Source organism: Corvus kubaryi, unplaced genomic scaffold, assembly GCF_017639235.1.
Source record: "Corvus kubaryi isolate FWS band 111438036 unplaced genomic scaffold, C.kubaryi_AGA036_p1.0 66, whole genome shotgun sequence".
NCBI classification, from domain to species: Eukaryota; Metazoa; Chordata; class Aves; order Passeriformes; family Corvidae; genus Corvus; species Corvus kubaryi.
In genome coordinates, this window is record NW_024582054.1 from 3,368,562 (window position 1) to 3,382,044 (window position 13,483).

Here is a 13,483-nt window from a genome sequence, read left to right on the forward strand (position 1 = left end):
GGATCGCCGCGCGCCACTTCTGCCCGGCGGTGCTGAAGGAGCCGAGCCGCCATGGTGAGAACGGGACGGGACGGGACCGCCGGGCTCCGTGCACACCGCGCCCGCACGGGCAGCCTTCCCTTCCCCTCCCCTCCCTTCCCCCTGGGTCACTGCGGGCGGGAAGGCCGCGGCCGATGGTGCGGGCCCGGGAAGGCGGCAGCACGTTTTGGCGGGGCAGGGCTGGACGGGGCGGGGGCACAAAGGTGGCGGCGGCGCTCGGGGAGCGGCGCGCTGGAGACTCCCGCCCCCCTTCCCCGGCACCTTCTGCCCCTTCTCAGGGCGCTGCTGGAAGCGCAGCGCTTTCCCGCGAATCTCGCCCGTCGAGCGAGCCTGCCTTAAATGGCTGATTTGCGCTTTCCATGCTGCTTTCCCTGCTCCTCCCCTCTGCTCGGAAGAGGGAAAGGCGGGAGCTTGCGTTGGTGGGCTGTAGGAATGGCACGCTGAAGCTCAAAGGCCTCCCTATCATCGTGGTTTCATGCGTTCATCTAATAAATTAAGATCTGTTGAAGGAAGTTGGTGCCCTGCGGTGGGAGGGCAGCTGCTTGTCGGTTTGCAGCGAAGTTCCACATCTGCCTGGCACTTGCTCCAAAGCAGTTGGCTTCGGCCATGATGGGCAGCTACAAGCCCTGTGCCTGGTGGCCAGAGTGCCTGGCAGAGGTAACTGCAAGACATTTAGGTGTGTGCAGTGTGCTACTGGTATTTGCATCACTGCACGTCTTACCCTTACAATGCGTGTTTAGCTTCCGCTTTTATTGTTTTGGGGCTTTTTTTTTTTTTTTTTTTTTTTTTTTAACGCTTCCTTGTCAAATAGACTACAATTGGTGGAAGCCTCCTTGGGCAGATGCTGCCTAGCTTTTAAGTCTTGCTGGTTTAGCTCTTGGCACTGCCTTAACCAGTTTTACAGGGTTCTGCCTTCAGTAACAGGAGCAATTTCCAAAGTGCTCTCTAGAAGTTCGAAATTGGTATAATATAAACCATGTGGTGTCTCATTCCGTGTCCTGCTGAAAAGGAGCCAGTACAACTGTGCTTTTAAGGAAAATGCAAAGAAATCTAACTTATGCATCATAATAATAAGGGTCCGTATTGGGCTTTTCCAGGTAACCTGGTGCTAATGCCAAAAGGTTTATGGATCTTCCCTTGTTTTCGTTTTGTGTCACCTAGGCACACAGGGCAGGTAATAATAGTTGGAAGAGACTTCCCTCAGGCTTCTGAACTTGTCATTCTTTTGTACCTACATGGTATGACAGGAGCGGCAATTTTATCAAATCAATTTTTTTCCCTTAAATTAAAATAATGTCAAGTTCCCAAAGAAATGTTTGAAAAGCATTAATTCTACAATACACATGATCCAATGGTACCAATTTTAATATTTTTTCTGGGCCAGTATCTGGTAATGGATATTATATAGTATCTGAAGTCACAAATGGCTTAAAGTCAGAAGCCCAAATGATTTCTGCTGTGAAGTTCTGTGAAGCTTACATGTCTGGCTCACTTATTTTTCTATAATCTGATTATTTGGATAATTTCAGAATTTATACATTCATTTAGCGCTCCTCAGTGATCAGCTAATTAAAATGATAGTGCTGGAAAAATTATTTTATAATAATGTTTGGCAATCATTTGGACTCCCTGCTAAGACATGCCTGTTCAAGTACAATGCACTTTGGAACAGCCAGATACCAGCCCCCTTTGGGGAATTCCTTTCAAATCTATCATCCTCTGGCATACATGAAAGTGGATTTAAATGATCTACTCTCCTTTGTATGACTTTTGTTGTTACAGTGTGCAGCTCAGAATTCCCCTTTTTTTCCACTTCTGATTAGGAAAAGTCTTGCTCCTTCTTTTTGTCTGTGTAACATTTTCCTGAACTTCCCAGAATCTGCTACTGCCATGTTGAAACAGGATTTTAAAAACTGAAAACTGTATTCCAAGGATGGGAGTACTGTCACTTGTGGGTTAAGAATTTGTTCTGTTTTGGTTTTTTTTTTTTCCTGTAAATCCTAACATTTCTCTTTTCTGTCACTGCGTTTGATGAGCACTGAACTGGTGTCTTCACTGATTTCCAAAGTATGGGTCAGGATTTTTCTGTCAGCAGCTGGTTAAGCCAAATAATGTCTTACCCTGCCACTGCCTCTATGTTGTGTGCTCACCTCATATATTAGCACTGAAAATGTTGGATCCAATTAGCAGCACTGGAAACGGCCATTTGCAGCATGCTTGCAAACTTTCTGTGCTATGCAACCTGTTAATTAGATCACAGATTGTGTACACTTCAAAAATCTTGCTTCTTTGCTCAAGTTACTTGCTGTAGCCAAGTGAAAAATGTTATGGAAATAATGGAAGCCACAGAGTGTACAATCATCTAAGTCTTCCCTGCAGAAGAACAAGCTTGTGGACTCCAACATTTGGAACAGTTTTCTGTGCCATAATTACTGTTTAAGTAAACTCATTGAAGTGTGAAAAACCAGTACATCTGTTTTGCAGGAAATAATCTTGAATGTTAAGTGCAGATTTATCGTATCGTTTGTGCTCCCTTGAAGGTAAATGAGTAACTCAAAATAGCTATTTCTGTTAAAACCTTTAAGGTGAGACTGACAATGTGGTTAAGTTGGGTCCCCTCCTTGCTCTTTATTTGGGGCATTGAAAATTTTACTAACAGCTTGCATTTGGAACAAAATAAGTAAATGCACTAATGCCACAGCTTTTATACATCAACTTTATTGCTTTGCTTGTCTGTCTAAATAGAAACTATTTCTGTGGTATTTTTTTAAACACAATAGCTGCTTTACTGGTGATTTTACACATTTTAAAGTTCCATAAGGATTGATAGGACTTGTTGGAAACAAAACTTATTAACACAGCTTATATAAATAGTAAATGCTATTTGGAAAATGTCTGTGTCCTTGATTGCTAGTCTAATATTTTAGTATTATACTTCTTTTTACTTCTTCTTTCATATAAATAACTTAATTCAAACAAAAATCATTCAAAGTGCAAGTAAACTGTATTTTTTTGGTGTTTGTTTTCTTTTCCAGTCTCACACAATTCTACTTGTCCAGCCTACCAAGAGGCCAGAAGGCAGAACATATGCTGATTATGAATCGGTGAATGAGTGCATGGAAGGTGGGTGGATGCAGACAGGGTAGTTAAAAACTGTTGCTAAAACTCTATTTTTGACATATTCACAAACTTAGTAAGAAAATAAGTTATTCTTCATGTTTTTCAAAGGTAATTCACAAAACCCCTCATACTTTTAGTTTACTAATGTTCTAGCAAACTAAAACCTAGTTATTATTTGTTTCTAAAACTTCCTTTTTCTATTAAATGTCTGGTTTTGATTTAACTAGATGGAACCACATCCAGTTTGGGAGAGTAGACAGTATTCTTTCTGAGCCCATGCAGATTTCATTGCAGGATCAGCACCTAACTCTCATATCTTTTCTTAGCACTGTAAAGGAAAGATTGCTACTGGAAATAATATATTAAATAAAGGATTGTATGCAGTTGATACATAATGTGCAGTCTCATGGCACATGTGCCAGAGTAAAGATCCTGTGAGACATTGATACACATAACGAGCATGAAAAGAAGATTGAAATATTAGAGCTGTAGTTCACTTAACATTAGTCTTGCAGGAAGTTTTGTGAAGCAAACAAAAGTATAATAAAGACCATGTAAATCTCTGTGCTCACTTTAATATTACATTTTTCTCAAATGTACCTGAATTATTAGTAGGCTAGCTTAAATTTTAAAAAGTGCTTTAAATCTGTATACAGGCTTGTGCTGTCACTCTTACCTCAGTACCCTCTTTGACTCTTGGATCAAGAATGATCATTCTTATGAGTTCTTCTGTTTCTCAGGTGTTTGTGCAGTAGAAATACATGTTCTAATTGCTGTCTTGAAATTAAGCTCCATTGGAGCTTACTGCATGGAAAGTTACATATTTGACAGAACTACAACTTTTTCCCCTAGAGGATGAAAACTTTTCTTTCCATGCATCTTACCTGCTCTTATGGTATTATGTTTCAATGCAAATCACTAGGAACAAAAGAATTTTAACTCTAGGAAATCTGATTGGTTTTATGGTGATAGTCTCTAAACTTTATTTGCGGACCAAGAGCTGAAAAAGTTTCAGCAGTTTTCTAATATTGTGTTGTTAATCTTGTTTCTCTGTAGGAGTCTGTAAAATGTATGAAGAGCATCTGAAGAGAATGAATCCCAACAGTCCATCCATTACATATGATATCAGCCAGTTGTTTGACTTCATTGATGACTTGGCAGACCTCAGCTGTCTTGTGTAAGTTCAGTTGTACAAGTCCATTTCAGTGACTTAGGAAAGTCAGAAGTCTTCCCTCTAAACTCTTTCATGTGAGTTTAACATAATGCTAGTTTATGTGGTTTTTGCAGTAACTGTAGTGCAGCAGTAGCGCAGCTGCCATAACAAGTTGCCCAATCCAATTAATTGCACAAATATAAGGTATCTCTAAAGAAGGCTTAGAAACCAGCAGTTCTTGGGTTTTGTTCACATATAAGCTCACAGCATTTCAGATACTGAAATCCAACTGTTTAATACAGCTGACTATTTTATTACTGCTAGAATCTGTTTTAAATTTACCTTTGTGCTGTTGGTCCAGTTCCTCAGGAGGCAGAATGGTTACAGTATTTTTTTCAGCTGAGGCAGTACTAGTGGTGGGGTAGAAGGCTACAGAAGTCCATTGCAGCCAAACGTTTGTTTTGATCAAGATATAGCAAGATGAAAGTTTCTGTAAATGCTGATTACGGGGTTAAGGAACAGAGGAATCCTCTGGAGAGCCCTAGCTAATTGTTAACTTGGTCTTGTGAAAACATCTCCAGTTCTCATTTGTGTGTCAAAGCTGGGGGCAAGCAATGGTGGTCTTGTGCACTTCCCATTCTGACTGCACGGTGCAACTGAGTGTTAGATTTCACTGTTCAGAACAAAATTTATGTTAGGTTTAGTACTTTCCATACAATAAATTTCAAGGTGATGTTTTGATATGACAGTGGTATCAACTTTGCAGAAATGCTGTAGAAATAAGGATACAAATCTCATATTCAAGTAACAAAAGACATAGTATTAGGCTTTTGAATTTCAAAATACCAGAAAATTTTTAAGTGAGACTGTGGTGTAGACATTCCTGCAGCCAAAATCCCACTGCAAGTACTTGTGTAGCTGTCCATTGAACAGACTTTCCCAGTTTAAAACACAAAATTATTTTAAAAAACCTGAGCATCAGATTGTTTTCCTTTCTATTCTGGTTACTGGTGCTGACTTACTACAAATGCCATTTGCCAAAGTTTTCAGTAGAGCAAATAAAATGAGCTCACAGTTCTGCAGATTTACCTTGTCCCTACATATTCTAACGCGTTTGATCTTCAGGTGTTGTAGTGCTGGACTGATGAAATTTGAGAAACACAGTTTATCTAACAGACTGAAACTAGCCACTTGTTTTAGGAAGTAGCAGCTGTTTTCTAGGATAGTTTTGTGCCTTTCTTAATTAGGCTTGTAAAATCAGTGTTGTGCCAAATTCTACTTCAGCTTACGGTTTTCCACCAGATGGCACACATAGCATAAGGTGTATCAGACATGTCTTGTGTTCACAGAAATTCCTGAAGTACTTGATATCTGCTTTTGCTGTGTAGCATTGTGAATGGATTTGGGGATGAAGGGTAGAAATCAGTAACTTTTCCTGAAATGAACATTTCTTACAGTACACTAGAACTGCTGCTGCATGAATATATACTGAAGCTCTTTGGCCTTGATCCAGTCATGCTGGGGTTTAAATAATAAGACTTTTCTAAGAAACAGCATGCTTATGGTTTTTTCCTTAGGTAAGAACTATAAATTGTTCTGGAGTGAATTAACTTGGGATTTTTACTCAGCTTCTTACCACTGACCATCTCACCCTTCTTATCTGATCAGAAACAGGTATACCAAGATTTAAAGACTGACCAGGATTCTAGTAGTTCTTGAAGCATTCACTGAGAGTACCATCTTCATGAACAAAATATTAGCTTTAATGACTGAGGGAGAAAGGAGGGCATGAGCCTACACAGATAACTTCATGCAGTTTGCTTTCATTTTTCAGTCTCATTCTGTTTTAATTCATCATGCCCTGAGTAACTGAATTCTCTGGCCCTTGCTAATGAACTGCTTTTGTCAACTATCCTTGAGTAGCAAAGAAAATGCATCTGTGCGTTCTTGTTTTCAGTTGGCTTTTTATGAAGTGCCCTTGTTAGACGTAAGCTTGCCCTCCGTGCCAACTGGCAAGAATCCTTTGTCATCCATCTACCTTTGCTCCTGGAAAAAGTTGATCTTATTAATTTTCAAAAAATTCCAGACAGAAGTTGAACACTTGAAAGCTTAAATAAATCCTTGAAGTAATGTTGAAGAAGTATTTGACTCATTAAGATAAATTAGATTGTTTCCTGGTGGAACTATTCTTCTGCATTCTGAGCTTTAGAATACTAAGATTCTCTATTTGTTGTCTCCCTTAAATAATTAAATGCATGAATTTAAATGTGAACACACTGTGATCCAGTCACTCAGTAGTCCTTGGAGCATCTAGTTTTGTTTCAGGCTCAGGGTGATGTGCTGGGCAACTGTTTTTGAGAGAACAGGATAATCCATTTGATAAGTGGCAATTCCCACCTACTTCTGATACTGTCTTCTGTACACAACTTTCTGCCTCATACACTTGAGGACAATTAATTGTTTGTGAAGTTCTTCTGGTAAACATATTACAGAGCAGGCTGACATTGCTTCGTGTTTCCTCTGCAGTTACCGTGCTGATACTCAGACATACCAACCATACAACAAAGACTGGATAAAGGAGAAGATCTACGTCCTCCTCCGCAGGCAGGCCCAGCAAGCAAGCAAATAATGGGGGCACCATCATGGCATGGGTTTGGGGAGGGTTTGGACAACAGGTGTGTACAGAGTGTAGTAGTGAACGTTTTGTATTATAGTCATCCTGTTGCCATCTTGATAAACTCCTTAGCCAGGACTGATTGTATTTTTAGAGATACAAGGATTTTGTTGGATTTTACTTTTTTTTCAGTGTAAATGGAGAAGAAAGTACAACATCTTCAGCAGAGTTTTGGGGTTTTTTTCCTCCTTTTGCTAATGGTCCTACCTTATTTGAACCCCTGGGGCTGTTCGCATTGTACTTCACCACATTTGCAGTATGTGTCCCTCTGTGGGTTTTTCAACATTCAGTTATGTCCTTGAGATGTCTTAATGGGAAATAAAAAACTACCCTTTAGCTAAATTTGAGTGCTCAATTTTGTGGTTCCTGTCAAAAAATACAAATCTTTTTTCTTGTTACCCAAGGGATAGGGCTTCAGAGGTCACGTGGACTGAACCAACAGTTGTTTCCTGTGTTGCAGAGCAGCTCAAATTCTGGCTTAGTCTTGATACTATTTTCCCTGGGCATCTTTGGGAAACACAGCAACCCTCTTGCACTCTACAGCTGATCTCTCTACAAGGCGTTTGTATTCACGTGTGTCTGCTCTGGGATTGGTGGTGGATAACAGCAGGCTGAATGTATCAAATCACAAGCACTAGGGATTAGTCTGCTTACAGCTTCCCCCCAAGAAAGGAACAGGCAAAGCAGATTGTTCCCATGGGAGTCTGCCCCAAACTTCATTTTCTCTTTACAAAAAATAACGACTTAACTGTTGGCACACACTATTAAGTTATATCTGCTCCCATCTGTCTTGAATGCTGATATTTTTTAATTTTGTTGTACTGAAAAGGTTTGGGTTGGAGGACACATCAGACCAAAAAGTAGAGCAGGTATAAAAGAAAGGCTGGTTGGTACTCTGTGCCTTTAGAGTTTGCCTGCTATAGGAACAGACTGTACAGATATGCTCAACCAAGAGCAGTTCTGGGATTGACAGAGGAATGCAATTCTCTGCAGTGCACTTAACTTCCTAATACACATCAATAGTTTCTGATGGACCTCACAGCAAATGCACTGGCTGAAAAGAATCTGAGGTTAAAGTGACTGTCTATCGTAAAGCTTTAATGCAAATACTTAGGTGATAAGTAATAGCTACTGAAGACTTGCAATCAAATTACTGAAGGGATATAAATTCTTAGAAAGATACTGGGTGAGGGTGTTAAACTTTTTCTCAGCAAAAATACAGGTTGGACATTAGACCTACTAGCTCTAGAATTATAGTGACCAAGAACAAATTCAATCTGCTAACATCAAAACATGCCTCCTTTATAATGAATAGTGATTTTCAAAACATAGTAGGTCAGAAGTATATTAATCCCCTTAAGGTTAATTAAATCTGTAAATACTTTGGCATGTAAATTTTATATCCAGCTTGACACAGTAAGTAATACTTAGAAAATTCACAGTTGCCCCTATAATAACATTCAGATTTAATACAATTCAATACGTTATTGAAACAGCTTTTCTAGTTTATCCTCCTGAATAGCACATACTAAAATAACATGTTTGAGGTTAACTTCAATTTTTTTTTTTTTTTGGTAAAAATTCTAATATTCTCATGGATGCAATTTTGCAGTCTTTAAATGAAGCCAAATAAACATTTACCTCATTCTGTGGACTTGTTTTCAATTTAAGGAAAACCAGCAATGTGGTCTCTTTCCTTACTGTGAAAAGCACAAAGGAGTATGCTGAATCTCTAGTAATCAGGCATTGGAACACAGCACAGCTCTTCCTTCAAAAGTACCTTAAGTTTGGTCTGATTGTAAAAAATCTTCCTTGATTTTGGCTCTACTATAATAACTGTGCAAACTCAGACTAGTAAACAAGTATAAAATACAAATTTCTTACATTAAAGCAGAAAGTAGGAAGAAGGTACTTTAAAGCAAGTGGTAATTAACCTTTCTGCCTTTTGAAAGGGACTTTGTGAAGGTATGTTTTTTAGTGTTTTAGAAAGCAGAAGGCTTGCAAGCTTTAACTTCAACGTCAGTTCACTTTTTTTTTTAAAGCATACAAACTGCTATGGTCATTTCAGTAATTGAAGTTTTCACAGAATTGGAAAATGCAAGTAAAAGGTCATTTCATACCTCCGGAGCCAGATTTCACCTGCTGATAGAAAAGTGTGGTCTATAGATCACTTTAGGAGAAGGGACTTGGGCATCATCTCTTTTTTCCCCTTTTCACTCAGCTGCAAGTCTTTTTTTCTGAAATAAGCTACTGGTTAAAACTCTAGTGTGTAGTTCTTGAGCTGCTGTTTTCCATAGTCCTTCAGTGCATATTACTTGATTAACTATTAAGAAAACAACAGATTTGTTGCTTAGCTGAGCAGCTGACCAAATACACTGAAAGGAAGAAAGAATGCTACAGTATCTGATGTGCAACAAGCTAGAAAGAATATGGAAAGTTGTCTCCCACTAACCACTGCCTTCAGAAATTTAGTGAAGAGGGTTACGGGCACTTGGAAACTTATTGCGTGCTAGAAGACTGGCACTCTAGCAATGCAGTCTGCTCTAGCAGGCCATGAAAAGTGACTCCTCACTTTGCTTCTTGGCTCCTACTGAGTAATGGATGACAGCAGGGCATGTAGTACCTTCTGCAGTTGCACTTGTCCTCAGAAGCATCAGCACTTTGATAGCAAGATACTGATAACTGCCCAAGTTCAGCCACTACAAAAGTGAGGTTCAGTAGCAGCATTTTGCAAGGAAAGCCATAAAAAAAATGGCATGATTACAGACAGCATGTCAAAAAAGAATCTGTCATCCCATGCATGCTTTGCCTGCAGCAAATTGTCTGGTGCTTCTTACATAATGATGGGTACAAGTAACTGTGCTGGTCATGCCTGCTACAGCGTGGCAGTAAACGATAAAGGAAATTATTTTGGCTGCTTCTGCAGGAGAGTGCTGCAGTATTTTAAAACAGGGATTAAGAATGGAATCCAGAGACCTAGTATTTCAAAGTGCATGAAAATACTTAATTTTTTTAAGAGCAAGTCCATATGGAAGCCTAGCCTCAGACCAAGGAGCTGTATAAGCCCTCATCTATTTGCCAGGATTGCAGAGCAACCGAGGTGCTTGCCTGACTTGGGCTTGCCTTGTGGAGCCATAAGCCATGCTGCTTCTTTGCTAATCACAGACTTGGGAAGTCCTCCCACAGTTTCTGGACTGCCTGCCATGGACTTCAAGCTGAGGTATGACCAGACTGGTACAACTCATTTCCTGGCATGGCTATTCACTAAGTGAATAGTAGACTGAAGTTATGTGAGATGGCTGAGCTGATCTCAGTTCAGCTGAGCTGATCAACAGTTCCCTGCTGTTGAAAGGCATAATGCTACTTCACACAATGTACAAAAGAGATACTGGGTATTGTGGGGAAGGGGAGAACAGGACTGCTAGCCAGCACGAACAAGCAGAGCAGCTGGTCACTTAAAAAACCAAAAACTACCTGATATTTTGAGAACAAGGACAAGCACGGTAGATAAATGGGTGTATATATAAAGCACCCATTTATCTACCATTGCAAGCTCCTGCCAGTCAGTAATGCACTGGGTCAGGGAATAATCCTACTAAGATTAGAATTTGAGTTGTGTTTGACACCACAGTAATAACAGGATCACTCTTACAGGAATCCCACTCTGCAGCCTCTGTCAGTATGCTGAAGGAGAATGGTGAAAAGCAAAACTGAGTTTGCATTCCTGCTCTGAGGGTGAAATAAGCTAGGTGGTTAAAATACTTGTCTACTGTTACTGCGATCATCACGTTCTTTTAAAATGGACTGAAATCTTGACATCCATCAGAATGCATCATAAGGGCAGGAACAACAGCAGGAAAGTAGCCTCATTTCTAGATCAGTCTGTTCTTGTGCTTATCAGCACCGTCAACGTACAGTGGAGAAAACAGGTAGTAGTCAAGACCACCTTGTTATCTTCCTTAGTAACTAACAAACCTGTTAACAGCAAGAGGAGATGTGACTACGCACAGTATTTTTAAGGTTGAAAGAACTACCAGATTTTTCACTTGCATTAGAAAAGGCTAAGTTGCAAAGTTGCTGGTTGGGTTCTTATTACCATATGCCAAGCAGTTTGTGCTGGTTCATGATGCACTGAAAGCAAGGATGCTTCTTAGGAAAACTTGCTGTCAGAGAGAAGAGGGGAAAGCTCCAGCTGCTTGACTTTAGAGTATATAAACAGTTACACACATTTGCAATCCCCACTGAGTAAGGGTCTGATTGTACTGGAACTCTGCTACGCTGAAAAGTCAATCCATCAAACAAGCTAATAAACAGAAACATCAAGGGTAGCTGGGTTACAAGTGCAAAGTAATTAAAACCTCCCATTTTTTCAATTGCTATGAAACTGATGTTTTCTAGACCCTGGTGAGCATTGAAAGAAATTGTTTTACCATTATCATACACTGAGGGGGGCAGGGAGTTTAAGTTAGCAGTTCTCCAGCAGAAGATGGGCTGTGGGTGAGGCTAGAGATTCTCAGCCTCAGTGAGCATCTAAGCCACTCACATTAGGTACCCACTTGTCTTTGAAGTCTGAAAGTTTTGACTTCAATATTTGTGTCAAGGTAAAATGATAAATAATTTGTACTAGCTATAGATAATAGACAAGAGTACATCTGTTAAAATAGAAAATTATTTTGCACCTCTGTCATACTAGTCAATTCCCTCAGGTTTTCTACACCAAGTGTATTGTCTGCTATAACATTACTTAGTGTTGCCCAAATACAACCTACCATTCATGGAAACAGCAGGGAAATGAATCTGCCACTGAAACTCAGTGAATGGAGATGCTCAGCTTTGCACAGTACAAGGCAGCTCTCTTATTATCACCCATTAATACATGCTTCTTCCTCACTATGTCTGAAAAGGATTAAAGTAAAACCTGTCTTGATTTGTTACAGGAAAACACTAGATTCTAGGAATTAGTTTTCTCATTTCAGTAATCCTAACTATGTCTGTGGGAACAGTTTATCTGGATGAAGTTTGGGCATAGCTCCAGTTCATAAGTTCTATTCAAACTCTTTGTGCTGAGTTTACAATGACACACAAGTAAAACTTGCATGCTGCATGTGCCTGGTGAGCATTAGCAAGGGTTTTGTTACCAATTTTGTACAAACCCGAGTCATCTGCTGCTAATCCTAGCAGTTTTCTGCATGCTTTCCTATGACTTAGACTCCATGTCTAAGTCTGTCTTTGAACCTAGTTCAATGAAATAACTGCACCTGCAGCTCTCAATGAAGATTACCAGTCTTTCATACTATGGTAATGATATTGCCTTAGTCTTAACCAGGAATGGTCATTTAATGGCCTCTAAAATTGCATGGGGTTTTTTCGTGTTTACAACACAATTGTTCAGTGATCACTCAGTGCACCCTCTATTCCTTGCCTCTATCATCTCCAAAAAGCACTCATTATTCATACAAAATTGAATAACTTTAACTAGAAAGCTTGAGAAAGAAACACACAAGAATAACCAAGTATTTGATCTTAATGAGGTCTCACCTCAGATATTCCAGGGAACTCAAAGCTTGTCTGAAATAAGCAGAGTAGGATCTACATTTAACTGTGTTGCTCTGTTTCTTGGCAGAGAGGCACCCAAATCAGGTCAGCCATAGCTCCAGGAGGTATTTCCCTTCTGAAAAGTCCAAGGAAAAATAGGCACCTCCCTCCATCTTGTAATTAATGGACTAAACATTTTGGTAGCATGTTACATAACCTAGGCAGATCTCTACTCAGTGTGCTGGCTTCACTCCCTGTCTCACTCCTCAGACCTCCTTCTCCTTGGGTAGAGGACACCTAGACAGCTCACTTAGAGCCCACATGCCTCTTATGGGGGAATAGCAGCCAGCAGAATTTTTATCAGCCTTCACCTGCCCCCAAACACACCTCAAATAACACATTTTAAGCTTCATAAATCTGATTTCTCTGTTTAAACTATCTCTATAGAAAATTCATTGCTACCTCCAGGCATACTGTCTTCAGAAGTTAGACATCACTCCAACCTAGTTGCAGGGAGAATAGAGGTCCATCCTCAACATATTTAACACATAATTGAGATGGAAAAATTTACCTGTGTGTCTAGCCCGGACTCTCCTTCAGCTCCAAGAGCAAAACGCAGGTCCCAGCCCAATGCCAGCTAAGCAGCTTAATGCTGAGCACTTCGGTGCAGTTCCCCCTTTTCCCTCCTCACACATGCATCCACTTAACTGATACCTCCTGCTCTACCTTTGTCAAAAACACGACACTCACCCTCACTAGCAGGAAGTAGTGCTAATTAGTGAATGCAGAGGATCCTCAGAGAATGGAAACGCCCTCTTCCTATTTACTTAGATAAACCTTATAAAGAGAAATCCATGGTGGCTGTTAAATGCACAGATGACAGCCCTGGCTCAGGGAGTCAGTGCATCAGAAGTAACTGAGGGCCCTGAGAGTGTTTTGGGAGAGGACCACCGTGCCATCCC

General features: G+C 40.1%; 1 protein-coding gene across 1 annotated transcript; it reads left to right on the forward strand.

The window, feature by feature from the left end:
• Positions 1–7,328, forward strand: ERH (ERH mRNA splicing and mitosis factor). Its single transcript, XM_042047757.1, has 4 exons — positions 1–54; positions 3,075–3,162; positions 4,216–4,336; positions 6,839–7,328. The coding sequence occupies exons 1-4, from the start codon at positions 52–54 to the stop codon at positions 6,939–6,941; spliced, it is 315 nt and encodes a 104-aa protein (XP_041903691.1). The 5' UTR covers positions 1–51; the 3' UTR covers positions 6,942–7,328.
• Positions 7,329–13,483: the final 6,155 nt, after the last annotated feature.